We start from the raw sequence: 16,850 nt of genomic DNA on the forward strand, positions 1-16,850 counted from the left end.
TTGATTGATGTGTGTCATATGGTGTTATTTTACTACGAACTCTAGGACTGTTTGTGACACTTATAGGAATAGCCCAACGGATTGATCGGAAAGAATAACTTTGAGGTGGTTTCGTACCCTACAAGCAATTCCATCTTATATTCTCCGTGATAGGAACTTTGGAGTGACTTTTGTCGCACATTGAGGAATTGCCATATGATCTAATTGTGTTATCATTGTTGAGAGAACTTGCACTAGTGAAAGTATGAACCCTAGGCCTTGTTTTCAAGCATTGCAATACCGTTTTCGCTCACTTTTGTTACTAGTTACCTTGCTGTTTTTATATTTTCAGATTACAAAAACCTATATCTACCATCCATATTACACTTGTATCACCATCTCTTCGCCGAACTAGCGCACCTATACAATTTACCATTTGTATTGGGTGTGTTGGGGACGCAAAAGAATCTTTGTTATTTGGTTGCAGGGTTGTTTGAGAGAGACCATCTTCATCCTATGCCTCCCACGGATTGATAAACCTTAAGTCATCCACTTGAGAGAAATTTGCTACTGTCCTACAAAACTCTGCGCTTGGAGGCCTAACACGAGTCTACAAGAAGAAGGTTGTGTAGTAGACATTAGTGCTTTTGTGGTAGCCGCCCGACTACCGCATATTTGCTGCACGTTGGGCCCGTTTTGGGGGCTGTCCAATTTTTTCTTTTATTTTGCAATTTTTTGCTATTGGGCAGCTGTTAAAGCCGTCCGTGCTTTATCATGGGGCTGTTGTTAGAGATGCTCTTGTAGGACGGGAGGGAGTAGATCATAAAGGGAGAGGGGCAGGGGCGGGCCCAGGATTCTTAGAGTGTGTATTTAAATTTTTTGAAGGTATACAATTTTTTGCAGCCCCTCTTGTTTTCGGCAAGTATAAATGATTATAGCACCATGTTATACAAATTGTATAATATAAACATAGAATTGGGAATAATATCTTAGATTCATATAATTGGCCATAACTTGATTTTTTTTTTTTACTTGGGACCATAACTTGGAATTGCTCAACATATGGAAGGACAAATTATTTATAACATATCAAAGTGGCGACATCTGATACAAATGGTGGGTACAATCGATATCGATAGTACTAATGCCAATTCATCCAAAACAAATTCACATCCGGTACTACTAATGCCCATCTCTCCAAAATAAAAAAGAACATTTGACCAACAAACAACTATGAAGCACCTCCACAGATTGAATCGGAGACAACAATCAAGAATTAACCCAAAAGGCCCTAATAGATGGAGAAAATTTATAAAACGTATCTGAAAAGATTGATGTGTTGACTGACGAACAAGATCGACGCCTCGACTCAATCTCCACGCCGGATGTATGTGCAGCACCATCGTGTGCCGGTCCGCCACTGCGCCAGATGCGGTGTGTGGCGTGCCAGCGATGAGAACTGGGAGTCGGGACGTGTGATCAATCGTGCAATTAACCCCGGGAGCTCCTATATGGCGCCTTCTGCGCCGTGAAAACCAACTGGCGCTCACTGTAGCGCTCAGTTGGGCCAGCCCACGGAAAGCGAGCGTACCGAACTTATAGCACGGGAAAAACGCAAAAAAATTAGCTAAGTCCAGGATTGGAACTCGCATCGTTGGATTCTTGAAAAAAAATGTGCATACCACTGGAGCAACTAAATCGAAGTGACTGAAACCAACATTAATAGTATAAGAACTTGTCTGGTCGTGCTACTTATATTGTATCGCTTAGATTTTTGAATTATTAGAAAAAACATGAATTTTAAAAGTTCATCGAGTTGGAAAAAGGTTCATCATTTTGCAGAAAAAGCTCATCGATTTTCAAAAAGAGTTCACAAAAAGATTGAAAAAAGTTCACCGACTTTCAAAAAAGTTCATCGATTTGAAAAAAGTTCATTGATTTCTAGAAAATTTCATCGTTTTTAAAAAAGTTCATCGATTTAAAAAAAAGTTCATTGATTTTGACAAAAAGTTTTTTCATTTGAAAAATGTTCATCAATTGTTTTTAAAAAGTTCATTGATTTTGAAAAAAGATCATTGATCTGAAAAAAGTTCGTTCGATTTTGAAAAAAGTTCACCGACTTTCACAAAAAAGTTCGTCGATTTTAAAAAAATTCATTCAATTAATAAAAATAAAAAAGATAGATAAAAAACCAAGAAAACCGTTCCAATAAAAACAGAACAAGGAAAAGGAAAAAAGAAAAAAAGGAGAAAAAGAAGAAACGGAACACCACGGGCATTGTTTTTTGAGGGGTCACAACCACACTTTATTTTAACTCTCAATAATGTTTGGTACAAATAAAACATTAGGAGTGGTAGATAACCAAATATGCTGTCCAGCGGCAAGAGAGGCCGATGCTTTAGCCAGATCATGGGCTTCGAAATTCGATTCCCTTCCTTCAAGCACTACTTCAGGTTTGTCAAACATCAACATCCTATTCAAGATATCCCTGATAATAGTGGCAGAAGTACCCATAAACTCTCCCTGTAAATGATTCACGGTGGCTGCACGGTCCGTTGCTACTTTAATCCTCTGGATGTGAAGATCAGCAGCTAAAGAGAATGCTTCACAGCAAGCATGATCTTCTAAAACTTTTGTATCCGTGATGCCATCAAACACTGTAACAGAAGCACCCAAATAGTTCCCTTGGCCATCAAACACTGTAACGCACGCAAGCATGAAGATCATCCGTGAGGCCACCACGGGCATTGGTGGTGGGTGGTTAGCGCAGCTTAAGTAAGAGCAAGAGGTCGCCGGTTCGAAACTTGCTCGTAGCATAGTTATTTTGGCGTTAAAACAGAAAAAAAAAAAGAGGGAAAGATGGGCCGGCCCAGCGCTGACGATAGGTGTTAAAACAGAAAAAAGAGGGAAAGATGGGCTGGCCCAACGCTGACGATAGGCGTTAAAACAGAAAAAAAAGGGAAAGATGGGCCGGCCCAGCGCTGACGATAAGGTGTGCGCCCGTTTGGGAGAAAGGAAGGACGGGTGCATAAGGCGCCGTTTAGGATTTGCCATTGGCCCCACATCCACTACCGAGTTTTCACTTGGGCTGGGACTGGCCGACTCCATGTTGAGCAGGAGCAGAGAGAAACGGGAAGGGGGCTCGCTATTCCCTTGGGCTGAAAGCATACGCAGCCTGTTATTCTGCGTAAATATTGTCCTTTTGATATAAAACATGGTACACATTTTATATATGCAAATTTCTTTGGCAAAAATTGTGGGTATTCAACTGAATACCCATGAATTGAACTGGGCCCGCCCCTGGATAGGGGTGTGTGGAATTGGACCAATTTCATTCTCAAGATAAGGCCATGGTGGAGAATAAGGGCGAAGGAGGAGCTGGCTGCATCCTGCATGAAGAAAGAAGGAGCACTTTAATTTTTGCCAAGAAAGAAGGTGAAGAGGCGAAAAGTGGCTGCAGAGGCCGAGCTTCATTGAGCTCTATATATTTTTTCAGCCAAAATACATTTTCCATATCTCAAAAAAATCAGAAAAATATATTTTCATGTAGACATATACTTGTAGTATACACGTGTACATTTTCATAAACATATATATATATATTCATATGTGATGCATACAAAAAAGACAAATACACAGATTGAAATAGGCTTTTTCTTTGTTGTATTTGTGTCAGATATTTGTCTTTTTTGCGTAGCATGCAAATAATCAAATTAGTTGATGAAAATTATACATACTTGAAGAATATGCATATGCATTTGTAGAAAAAAAATTGGCATATATATATTTTGCAAAACGAGCTCCATGGAGCTCGTCCTTTGCAACGCCACACTCGGTGAAGAGGGGTTTAACAAAGCACGAAGTGTATGAGCTGGTGCGAAAACCCCACGGCTCGCGCTCACACGCTCGTTGTCGCGCGGAGCTACTCCCGGGTACGGCCGTTCGTGCCAAGGCCGCAAGGGAGGGTACGTTCAGGCCTCCTGTCCTGATTCGGGGTACAACAAAGTAGGAAACTACTCCGTAACTGCTTGCGAGTAACGCTAGCCAAACCCACCTCGCTCAGATTCGTCAGTACTACAATCATCATCACTGTCATCTTCCTCGTCAAAGTCGGTATAGATCCAGTCATCTACCACATATCCCAACCAATCTAATGCCTTGGACGAGCTCCTGATGATAGTGCAGTTGGTGTAGCGCTGCCGCTCGTATGGAGATGCTTCATCTTGGTAGGGATCTATTCCACACACCATCTTCTGAAACTCCACGTCACGCCCTTTGAATGGGAATTCCTCCGTTGCCGGGTGCACGATTTTGGTGCCTTCGTAATCGCAGTACAGACAGCGGATCTCTTCTGAAGCACACAAACAAGATGGCAAGATTAGCACCCATCAAACACTTTAGCATAAGCTATCGGCAATAAAAAGGAGTTATTGCAAAAATGAAATTTCAGAGGAGAGACTCAGTTTTCCCAACAACTATCTATGCATGCATAGATAGTGTTTATTTTTGTGGGAACTGGGCAAGCAACTCAGACACTTCTGCTAACAGCTGTAAAAGTTTACAAGGGAATGCTTTATACCCTAACCAGCTCTTATTATGCTTTATAACTGCGAGAAATTGGCTGATCATGCAAACATCAAGGTGGGATTACCCCTGCTGATATCTGCCTAAAAACAAGACTGCAATGCATAGAAGTGCGGTAGCCGACATAGGGCTCCCTACTATATGAGGTTCAAAGATGGGGTTTTCAGCAAACTATCTTACCACTCCAACAGAAGGCAAGGGATCAAAAGGAGTAGCATGCCACATCATAAATTGCTGTCCTGGACTAGTTAAAATGGCTGATAACCCATGAAATTTAAGAACCTAAATGTGTGCAATTTCCTAAGAACAGGGAACCATCATGCATTTTTTACTAAAAAGGATTAACACAGCAATTTATTGCAATTGAATCTACTTCAAATGAAGTATGCAACTCAAAGCCTGAACTGATAAGCAACACAAAGAAACATTCCAGTTATCCATGGAATCATTGATAACCATTGATGTTCGTACGCTTGAGAACTTAAATACTGGTGTGCAACATTTGTTGGATCATCAGGTTGGTTGAGACGTAATAATGGATTTAGTCTATTACTTGAGTTTATATCAGCAGTGTTGGGCAAGTACTACTCACAAGTTTTGATGCTCACTGACAGTGTGTACCAAAATTTGGACCAGAATGTGTGTTTACAAAAATTGGTATGATCTATTATGGTTATCTACCAGATAAATCTAATTCATATCAGGATATGCATGTAAGCAAAAGTTAAACTTGGTTCAGCCAACTTATTGAGCTATTAGACGACTTCTTCAGATTCTATAGTTAATTCTTATAGGGAGGGGACCTACTACACCTTTTTTCCCTATGTCTTAGAAGTCTGCTGGATAGCAACTTCGAGCAAGAGAAGTAAATCATCAGCTTGTTAAACATCTGGGCTTAAGAATGTAGATCAGATGTGGGTAACCAGGGCCTATACTTACACTGCCAGTGGTAGCTTGGGAGTGAACACTATTGATGTATTGATTTCAAATTTGGAATGCATTTACACTAAATAGTACTACCTCCAATCCATAATAAGTCATAGTTTTGAACTAAAGCCCAGTTCAAAACTGCGACACTTATTTTGGATCGGCGGGAGTAGGTAAAGATATGACCACAATACCAGGGAGTTGTGTGGGTAAATTTGAATGTTCAAACTTTACCAAACTGCAGGCCGAGATAGGTTCCAATTTTATTTAAAAATATTTATATCTTGTCACTAGCAGTAAAGCATTAGGACTTGAAAAGAGACCCTTAGAGGTGGTTTTAAAAAGATACCTTGTCGTGGTTGTGGAAAATTCACAGGACAACACAAGACCTTCCCACCTCCATCCTCTGCCTCGTCATTGCTAAGTTCAGCAAAGAAGAGTTCTGGGTTTCCATCTCTTCGACTTGCCAGAAAATTAACATGAGTGTGTTGGTATATCGAAACGGGTGTGCCAGTATCATAACAGTACTCGGGGCCAGACACATTATGGTTGACGCCACAAATAACATGAAGATACATGGGTTCCTGCAAGTGGGCAGAGGCAAGGAGCAAATCAGCGACTATCACATGCCAGGATGATAATTAGAAGTAAAGACACAAATCTCAAGATGAACTAACTCTGTATGAGGCGAGTGCATATGAGGCCAGCACTGCTTTGACTTTCTTAGATACTGTTGTATACTCGTGCATCCATTGGTCAATTTTACATTGAACACGACGGCAGATCTTGGGCATGGGAACAGATTGATGCCGCAGCGAATTGCCAGGGGTAGGGAGTCCTTGAAACATCTTTCTGGTAATGCGTTCAACATCAGCAGAGTCGAGTGGAGCATTAATCGTCGGACTTGAGAATGGATAACTGCATGAGGAAATAAACTCTGCTTGCGCGACAGGGTCAGGGTGCCAAGCAGCCACACCGGCAGCCCTGAAGGCATTACAAATTTTGTTTCGATCCCCAAAGCCAGCCAAAGGGTTCGAAAAGTTCATATCCCCCAGAGCGCAATCAGAAATGAGCAAGAAGCGCATAGCTTCATAGAGTTTCTTGCCTGAAGTGCAGAGGAAAGAAACAAAGCCATAGAAGGAGCGAGCCTCGATGCGTAACAGGCTATTGGTACTGATCATGTCAAGCTCAATCTTTTTGGTCGGTGGGGAGACGGTGTTATACCAGATTGTGTTGATGATGATGTTGGCGACGGGATTGAATGGGCCATAGCAGTGGCCAGCCTCGAGCATGCTGTGGTGGTAGGAAGACCGGAGCTCACTCGTCGGAAGCAGAGCAAGTGCCTTCAGGTAGAAGGCGTGGATGCGCTGGAGGAGCACAAACTTCATGGAATTGTAAGGTCGATACGGCACGACGGTGGGTGGTAACTCAGGGAGCTCCAATGCGCGCTTCCAAGCGAAATCAAGGGGCTGCATTTGCATACGAGGACGCTTGCGAGCATGATGCAGTGGGTTGAATACACAGGTGAAATTATTCATCTCATTCTGGATCGCGTGGACGGCTTCTTCCAGAGGGCGAACCGGCGACAGCCAGGCGCGGACGAGGTGGTGGGGATCCATGTGCTTCGAGGCCAGCGCCGCGCAGGTGAGGGCGGTGCGGACGACGGACCTGCCGGTGTCAGAGTTGATTTGGAAGGAGGAGAGACAGCGGTCGTGCGCGACGAGGCGCATCGCGTAGACGAGGTCGGCGTCGGCGCGGAGCAGGTAGCGCACGGCCTCCCAGTCCGCGAGGTAGCGGAAGAAGGAGGTGAGGAAGGCGACGAGGCCGGCCAGGGAGCGCTCGGCCATGTCCCGGTGCTGAGGAACACCCCGGGTCTCGTCGGCGCAGAGGTCGGAGGCGGTGAGGGTGTTGTAGATGATGTTCGTGGCTGGGTCGAGAAGGCCGACGGAGAGGCCGGCGCCGACGAAGGTCTCCTCCTTGAATGCCGTAGCCATGGCGAGCCGATTGCGGACATGATCATACGAGTCGGCGATCTTCTTGAGAAGCTCCGATCTCTCCCGGCGTTGATCCTCGAGCCGCGGTTCGCAGCTTGTCGGCTTATAGATGCGCTCGATCGCCGCCGCCGCCGGCGGTTGATTTGGGGGACGCATCTGGAACCCTAGAATCTATTCGCTCTTCCGAGCTCCCATACCTCCGCCATAGCAGGCCCTTTTTTTTTGAGACAACCGCCATAGCAGGCGGGTCGCTGTGTGATACGGAGTGTTCGCTCGCTTCAAGGCACCCTGTAGTGGCCCGGCCCAGTAGGTACTTTTAGTTATTTTTCCCTTTTTCGATTTTGCTATATGTGCCCTAAGTAGTGCACATCTAAGTTATATGTCAGTCGCTCAAAAAAATGTAAGTCATATGTCATTAACTTTATACTTTATATGAAGATTCATGTCGGTATTTTTTATGTCTGATTGAGTCACTTAAATGCGCAATAATTAGAAGACTTTTTATCATTTATGTCACTAGTTGTATCCCACTGCTCAATTTTGTCATTAGCAAGTTTAACTGCTCAAAAATATCATCAATCTGTTAGACACATGCTCAAAAATGCCACTAGCGGAAAACTTCTAATGGCTTCTGTTTTTCTTTTCTTTTCCTTTTTCTTAGTTATTATATTTATATTCCGAAAATGCACAATATATACGTATGAGATTTTTTAATTTGTTTAATTTTTGAAAAATGTTCCTCTCATGAAGTATTAACAATTTGTTCTCGTGGTTTTATAAAAGTATGCGTACATTTCATAAAAAAACTATTTTACACATTTTAAGAAATGCACCTCAATCATTTCTTGCACCCGTTCACTGCATGCCTTCATGAAAAAAAAACATCTACAAACAATAAATGACTCACTCTAGCATAGTAGGAGACACTTTCAGTCCAATACTGCTAGAGTTACCACTTCTACTCTTCAATAGAGATGATAGTCCTTCCGCCATTAATAAAGATAGATAGGGCGAGTTGGGATCTCTGTAGGATTTCTCGAGTCGGTTTAAAATAGGGCAGCGCTAGGGACCAGACTACTGATCCCTTGCTCTTATCAGACTAGTCCAAGACCGTAGGATAGAAGCACAGTAACCGTCCGATCTTCTAGTATGGCCCGCATATAAAGTGATTGCTTCCTGTAACTGCTTCCGCTAAACACGCCCGCTACCTTCGGCCAGCTCCTTCCTTTGCTTCCTCTTAGTAATTGACTGCTTCCCATAAATCAGCCTACTAATTGACTGCTCCCTGTAACAAGTGCATCGGACTTCGGCTAGTTGAAAATTGCTCCCCATAAATCACGCTAAATATCCTTTATTATCATTTTTTTGGTAAGTTGTAATTTGCTTCCAATTAACAATATAAGAAACTAATTATTACTTATTAGAGATGCATTTTTGTGCAGCCCAACACGTTTAGGGCATGGAAGCATTATTCTTTATCGTTAGCAGCATGCTTTTAAGGTGTTACCGAAACATATTTTTGATCATATAATAGAAGTATTTTTGTATTGACGGAAGCATTATTTCGATGGTATGGTAGCATTTCGATGATTTCAGTGTAGCATAAACAATATCCGCGTTTGATGGTAACATTTACCATAAGCAAAACAAGATACACACTGGGCAAATGTTTATTCTACATACAAACAAGGCATGGTAAAATATACCGTTCAACACAAGCATTTCATGTAGCCTATGTTAAGAGTTTGGAAAGGAAATTTTGTTGCAAAGGAAGCAATCTTTTTCTATAACGGGAATATTTGCTTGGCAAAGAAATATGTGGAAGCATAGTAAGAATGATCAAGTAGTCAAACAAACTAATCCAGTATAACGAAAAATTGTACTCTTTTTTTAATCAAAAGTTCAATCATATTGCAACCATACTATTTTCACTTTTGCATAGTCGTCATAGCAGCAGCTTCTTAACAAGCTGGTCATGGACACTATCAGCGTGCGCCATGAGTTCTCTGTCATGCGTGGTATAGTCGACAACTTAGAGTAGCTCATGCAACACTCATCGTCATAGCCATCATGCAACGAAGCACAGCTGGAAACGGTTGAAGCAAACTGTCTGTACAATAGAAGCATTTAGTGAGAAAGAACGAAGCACAAACTGATATTGGTTGATACTAATATTTAGTAAGAAAAGCAAAATGTTTGTACAATAAAATTTACTAACGGAAGCAACACTAGCAAGTGGTTGAAGCACACAGTTACGGTGGTTGAATCATACACTAGTGTTGCTAATGGTGGAAACGAGTGTACAATAAAAGAAGCACACACTTACAATGGTTGAAGCAAAAATTCATGAACATAGAAACATAAGTCAAAATAAAAGTATGAAGCATGACTGATAGGAAGCAATTGCTTCCTTTTATAAATTTTAACTGGTAGCATGGTTGGATTAATAAAGTTGTGCTCCGCTAATAAAATAAGAATATAAATCAGTAACCTAACATGAACATAGCTGATGTGAATATAACAAGAAACATGAATAGAAGTGAACTATTTCCAGGAAAAGAAACCAATTTTGCAAGCTCTTTGTGGACTGTTGCCGCAAGAAATCTGGGCTAAAGAAACACATATACATTACTAACGAAGCATGATTATTTATAAGCATCAGTGTCATGATATCTCAACATAAGACAAGAGTATAGAGAATAGTAGCATGGTTGAAATATCGTCAACGCTAAGCAACATGGATAGTTGAAGCATCATATGCATCTCAGCATAAGTTTACATAGTGGAAGCACTTTGTTTTTTAAATGCGAAGCATATAATTCTGAAATTGGAAATTACCAATGCTTTTTTACAATGTGCGAGTGCACAGTTTTGTGATCAGAACAACAATTACATAACCACTAATAGTTGATTACTATGGTCACACAAAATTCAGTGAAAGAACACGAGACATGAACACATATCATGTTGACTTTATACCATCTAGTGAGTGTCAACACCGATTCAGCAGATGATAACCTGGTAAAGGACGAACTGCAGAGCGGTTAAAAAAAAAGGATGAACTGCAGATGAGGATTGGGGATTGGACCCCTACTGCTGGGATTTCGCACATGAGATGTCACCGGGGATCGCACATGTGGAGAGACGATGCAGCGGCGAGGAGCAGGGGAACGGAACTGACCGGCGAGGTGGCTGTGCTGCTCGACGACGAGGAGAGAAGGAGGCAGGTCGTGCGAGGCTAGCTCGGGGTGGTGTGTGCGAGGTGGGGGCCCTGATTAGGGAGAGGTTAGATGCGGGGATTGCGGGTGGTTAGCTTTGGCCGACGGGATATTTTTTCATATGACGCAAAATCTGTGACCGTGAGATTGAAATTGAATCGACGGCGGTGGACAGGTCAGACGATGGCCTCCTATCAGACTACAGATGGAAAGTGTTTCCCTTTAAAATACTCAAAGTTGGTCGCCATTGCATGTAACTGAGGAATATACAATTCTTACACATTTCATCACCGACGAAATCCACACCGGGTTAATACTCGACTTTTCCATGATAGCCTGCAAATAATTGCACTGATCTATCTTCAAAGCACAACTCATGTTCTTCTTCGCCTTATTTACCTTCATAAAACACAAACACTCGAAAAGATAGATTATGTTATTGATGATAAGTCTACTAGGAACGAAAGCATATTGTTCCAACAAAATAATATCCGAGAGCACTAATTTGAGCCTATTAGCCATAACCTTTGACACTATCTTATAAATCACATTGCAGAGGGTTATTGATCAAAATTGAGACAATAGTGTAGGATTATTCACCTTCGGGGCCAGAACTATACATGTTTTGTTGATGGCCTCCATATCATTTTCTTGTTCAATATTCTCAGTACCACTTGAGTGTCTTCCTCTCCATAAGGACCCTAGTGTTTATAAAGAAAAAATGTGTCGAAAATCTATCCGGACCGGAGCTTTTCAATGGAATCATCTGAAACATAGCACTTTTTACCTCCTGCTGCGTAAGGCTTTGTTAGGTCAACATTTACCATGTATTCATGTCATTAACTTTCATGCGAACTTGAAGCAACAAATCAAGGTCATCCAACCCCTCTGATGTGTATAAGCTCCCAAAAATATCTTTTGCGTACTATTCATCTCCACTCCACGCTTGAAGCTTACCTTAAAGTTCTTTTAACTTTTCATTTAATTTGCGAATCAACCTGTGATTGGATGGTTAGGGGGACAGTGATATCTTCAGCTCACCAAGGTTCAAGTCCTAGACTTGACATTGGTGCTCGCATTATTTTGGATTTATTCCATGCTTCCGACGATGTTCGTTCAGTGGGAGGAGACGTTCCCGTTGACTGCGAGGCGCCTATCGTGACTTCATAAAATCTCAAGATGCTATGCCGGCTCAGGCTCTCGAAGGTGCTCATAGGAGTTTTTTTTTTGAGGGAACACTTTTTTTTAGAACTTTTCGAGCGAATACTTGAGCCGAGCACTCGTTTATTTAGGCCCAGGTAGTACAAGTTCATGAGCATGGCCAGGAAAAGAACATCCATTCTCCAGCCCAATAAGGCATATAGCCCATCCCACCAACCGAACGCTTCCCCTAAGAAAAAACAAACAAACCGAACAAGCTCTCTCCGCCGCCGCAAAAATGGAGGCGCTCCTCCGGTGGGCGGCTGAGCTGGGCGTATCCGACTCCCCGTCCGCGCCCGCCCCCTCTACAACCTCCTCCTCCTCCTGCCTCGGCCGCTCCCTCGTCGTCGCTGATTTCCCTGACGCCGGCGGGTAATAAACCCAAGACCCCACCCCAGCCGCTTGCGATTCTTGGATCTCTCGGGTCCTCCTCATAGCTCACGGATTTTCTTTGTTGCCACCTCAGGAGGGGCTTCGCGGCGGCTCGGGACCTCCGGCGCGGCGAGCTGGTGCTGCGCGTGCCCCGCGCTGCCCTGCTCACCAGCGACCGCGTCATGGCGGACGACCCCAGGATCGCTTCCTGCGTGGATGCCCATCGCCCGCGCCTCTCTAGCATCCAGGTAATGCCGTTTGTTCAGGCAACAGTTTGATGCAGTAAAACATGCTCATGTCATGTGTAAATTGTTCTGTAATTTACAAGTTTCTGGGATGAACGAGGACTAGGAGTACAATGCTTATGGTGGTCATACTGGTTCTGGAGTCACTGAAACATTTGCAAAAGCTTCGATAGGATTTTTGGGGGACCATGCCCACATTTAACATCTATTTAACCATCTGCCCCTCTGAGTCAATCTGGTGGAACAGATTTTACCAAGAGGGATTTGTTGGCAAACTAATCCATATGGATAATTAATCATTCGACGCTTGATTACCTCAGGAGTTTGTTTTTCCATGCAGTTTGTTTCTTCTGGTACAGTTTGGACACATTTATATGTTCAACTTTGCAGAGATGATTACATGAATCCGACAGTTATCAGGAGATTGAAAATCCATATGTATGTAGCAGTTTGCTTGATGGAGGGAAAATCAATATATTCTCTGTTTACCGCAAAAATATTGCACAAGTAACTTCACCGAGTTAGGATACTAGTTTCATAGTGTTCACCTTCTAAGTGTAAACTCATTCTTGATAATTTTTCTTTCTTGTATTGCACTTCTTCTGAACCTGAACATTCTTTGAAATGATTTCCCTGCTCTCCTATTTGTGCTTCAACAGAGACTGATCGTATGCTTATTGGCTGAAGTGGGAAAGGGGAAGAGTTCTGGTTGGTACCTCTATTTGTCTCAGCTGCCTACCTACTACACAATCTTGGCTACCTTCAACGATTTTGAAATTGAAGCTCTCCAAGTATGGCTCGGCAGATTTGTCAACAGAACTGTTTTTGGCTATCGTTTGCTCCATGCTAGAAACACATTAAATGGTTTCTGCTTTGACTATCAGGTTGATGATGCTATTTGGGTTGCACAAAAGGCTGTTTCTGCCATCAGATCTGAGTGGGAAGAAGCAACACCGCTAATGAGAGAATTGGATTTCAAACCTAAACTTTTGATGTTTAAAACGTGGCTCTGGGCCTTCGCAACGGTATATAATTATTTTGAAATATATCTTTTAGCTCGATTCATGTCAGCATTCTTCTTATTTATACGCTACCTTTGTCAGCTTTTTTAAGTTATTGTGTAGAATCTGTGCAGACTCAAGATTTTGTCGGCTCCTTAGCCTTATTTCCGATATGAGATTTTACTTATTGATGAGATCTCTAAGGTTTCATTTGTCCACCTGAAGGTATCTTCACGGACATTGCATGTAGCATGGGATGATGCTGGTTGCCTATGTCCGATAGGTGATTTATTTAATTATGCTGCTCCTGATAATGATACTTCGTCTGAAGAACAAGATACGGAAGAAGCCATGAAATGCCAGGAGAGAAATGTTAATGTTATGTTGGAAGAGATAAAGTTGGACAGTCCATCAGTAAGGTTGACGGATGGGGGATATGAAGATTCTAAGGCATACTGTTTGTATGCCCGAAAAAGATATAGGAAAGGGGAGCAGGTATGCTCTAATATTCTTGCCTTCCGAACGGATTATCTTGTGTGCTCTCTGCTTTCCTAAACTTGGCCAACAAACATGCAGGTACTTCTGGGGTACGGGACATACACAAACTTGGAACTTCTTGAACACTATGGTTTTCTTTTGGACGAGAACCCTAATGAGAAAACTTACATTCAGTTAGATTCGGAGTTATGTACTATGGGCACATGGCCAAAAGACTCCCTATATATTCACCCAAATGGGCATCCCTCATTTGCATTATTATGTTCATTAAGGCTATGGGCAACTCCTACAAATCGTCGAAAGTCCTTCAGTCACCAGATCTACTCTGGATCAATGCTTTCTGTCGAAAATGAGCTGGAGGTTTTGAAACGGTTGGGTAGCAAATGTGTGGAAACTTTGCAGCAATTGCCTACGACTGCTGAGTTGGATGGGAGGCTGATCCATTTTTTACGCAACCTACAGAACAGCACTAGTTGGAGAGTAGATGTGGAGCAGTCAAGTTTCGGACAAGAATTTGCCTTGTTTCTCCGGTTCCATAGTGTGGACGTGGATTGTACCCAGGATCAGCTCCCAGTTCGACTCCTGCGATCTCTGGAGAGATGGGAATTGGCTGTCCGGTGGAGATGCAGCTACAAGATAGCTCTTACCAAGTGTGTTTTGTATTGTAAACGTTTGATTAATGAGCTTTCCTTGCAATAAGATTAGCGATTGTTACAATATTCAAATATACTAGTCCTTGAGTGCTCTTTGGAATTGCAGAATTCTCAAAAAGCATGAGGTGATGGGAAGATTTTGGTTAGACTCCATCTCTTCTTTTTTTGCGGGGAAAAAAAAAAGAGATGGAGTCTAACCAAAATCTTCCATCTCGGCTGATGTAACTGCTCCCACGGGCAGGCAGTACTGCCGAAGTGTTCCATGTTAAGAAATCAAAGATGACGAAACATGTACTTTAGGAGGACTCCTTGATCTTCATATTTTTCTTCTTCTTTTTCAAAGTCGTTTGGCTACGATGTTGTTTGAGTTGTTGTTTTTGGCTGTGTGAATCTTGCAATGCTGCTGCAAGATAAGTTTTTAAAAAAGCAATCCTTCCATCATCTAAAAAAGTGTGGTAGGAAGAACTGTATTCAAACCACCCAGACAATTACTCCCTCAGTTCCATAATTCAAATTTGAACTAAAACCACGACAAGAATTATGAAATGGAGAGAGTACATAGGTGCTTCGGATTGTTCAATGAAAAATAACGAAAGACGTGTCACAGCAAATCTGATTAGTTCACTGGCATACATAATCGACAGTAGTCCTAATACAAGCAGTAGTAGTTGGTAGTAGCACATATAGTTGCATGATCACGAAACATTATTGTAGAAGTTTTAAAAGACTTGCAAGCCTCGAGCAGGTAACGTGATGAGCGGCCCAAACGATCCAGCAGCAGCGGTGGAAGTTTATGGACCGGACTTGTCTTGGTGTTTCACCCAGAAGAGACACCGATCGACTTGATCCCGTTCGCCGCAGCTTCAACCATGGGCACCACCTGCACTCGAACCAAGTTCACAGCTGTTAACTCTCCGAGGAGATGCCCGGTATACAACTTCAGGATGATTGATTCATACAACATCATAGCACAAGAACAAATTAAGCCATTTAATCCGGTGCATTGCGCCTCTTGTAGCGAGATGCATGGATTTTACCCTACTAAGCTTAGGAAAAATACTTGCATTATTGTTACTACTAAAGAAGCAAAACAAAACGGTCAACACTCTGATATTACTGGTAGGAAGGAAAAACCCGGTATGTTTCTTACCAGACTTGCTTCACCAAATGCCGCTGTGGTCCGCTGCCGCTTCACTTCCTCGACGGTCGTGGTCGCTTCATCGCTCGTGTCTTTTCTCTTGGTGTGAGAACCTGCTTCAATCGAATAAGTGCTAGTAAGATAACTGAATTAGCTATTATCACGGTAAAAAAGAATGCCTTCAATCATATGTACAGTTCTCTACCAGTGAAAAATCCGAAAAAAGAAACAATGAACATCCATTTTAAGTACCAAAGCTGAAGGAGCAAGAGGATTGCGTAAATTTGAAAGAGAGGAGTCTGAACTTGATTCATCTTACATAAGTGAAAGAGCTAACAAATGCAGGAATTCGTTTTTCTGTATCTATCAAATTATTTATAAGATGAACTTACATACAAACCAAGTGATGAAAGACATCAGAAATTAAGCGCCGGTCGGTCGTTTGATTGATTACTCGGCGTAGGCGCCGTGGAAGCCTTGGTCCCGGAGGAAGGCGAGGAGCCGCCGGTGACGGAGCCGCGCCACGCAGGGATGCTCCGCCGTGCCGGAGGGCTTCTCGACAGTCTCGACCTCGGAGGAATCCATCACGACGAGAGGATCGGACGCAGGCAGCGCTGGCGATTTGGATAGTGGAAATAGTCCATCTTATATATATATATATATCGACCGCGGCTGGATGCGGGCTCCAATCCATTTTCCGCCCTCTCTCGGCCGTTTTTCCGCCTTTTCTCGATCTCGCTCGCGGATTTTCACAGTTTGGGTGGATTTTGCACAAGTTGGACTAGCGTAGACGCATTTTACTCCAAATCACTATTTGTGGAGCATTCTTTGCAAAGATCACTCCTACCTTCTCAGATTGCGACAAGTGACGCACATGCAGCGCAGGAAATCTTCAAAACTAGGTCCCATGTTGACAGGTTTTGACGAACTTTTTTTCACAAAAAAAGGACGGAAAAAACCATACGAAAAAACCGAACGGGAGCACGGGTTTTTTCCTTTTCCGAAAGAGACACGCCCGTGACTCGCGAAATCACAACCGTG

At 42.7% G+C, this 16,850-nt stretch overlaps 2 protein-coding genes across 2 annotated transcripts; one reads left to right on the top strand and one right to left on the bottom strand.

The window, feature by feature from the left end:
• Positions 1 to 3,716: 3,716 nt before the first annotated feature.
• LOC109773576 (uncharacterized) lies at positions 3,717 to 7,769 on the bottom strand. The gene is made up of 3 exons (XM_020332267.4): positions 6,168 to 7,769; positions 5,840 to 6,074; positions 3,717 to 4,330 (listed from the first exon to the last, which is right to left on the bottom strand). Exons 1-3 carry the CDS (start codon positions 7,638 to 7,640, stop codon positions 4,020 to 4,022), a joined length of 2,019 nt encoding a protein of 672 aa, XP_020187856.1. The 5' UTR covers positions 7,641 to 7,769; the 3' UTR covers positions 3,717 to 4,019.
• Positions 7,770 to 12,079: 4,310 nt separating this feature from the next.
• LOC109773574 (protein SET DOMAIN GROUP 40) lies at positions 12,080 to 14,771 on the top strand. Its single transcript, XM_020332266.3, has 6 exons — positions 12,080 to 12,274; positions 12,369 to 12,522; positions 13,179 to 13,310; positions 13,404 to 13,544; positions 13,746 to 14,015; positions 14,097 to 14,771. The coding sequence occupies exons 1-6, from the start codon at positions 12,141 to 12,143 to the stop codon at positions 14,715 to 14,717; spliced, it is 1,452 nt and encodes a 483-aa protein (XP_020187855.1). The 5' UTR covers positions 12,080 to 12,140; the 3' UTR covers positions 14,718 to 14,771.
• The last annotated feature ends 2,079 nt before the right edge of the window (positions 14,772 to 16,850 follow it).

Source organism: Aegilops tauschii, chromosome 2 (assembly GCF_002575655.3).
Source record: "Aegilops tauschii subsp. strangulata cultivar AL8/78 chromosome 2, Aet v6.0, whole genome shotgun sequence".
Classification (NCBI taxonomy): Eukaryota; Viridiplantae; Streptophyta; class Magnoliopsida; order Poales; family Poaceae; genus Aegilops; species Aegilops tauschii.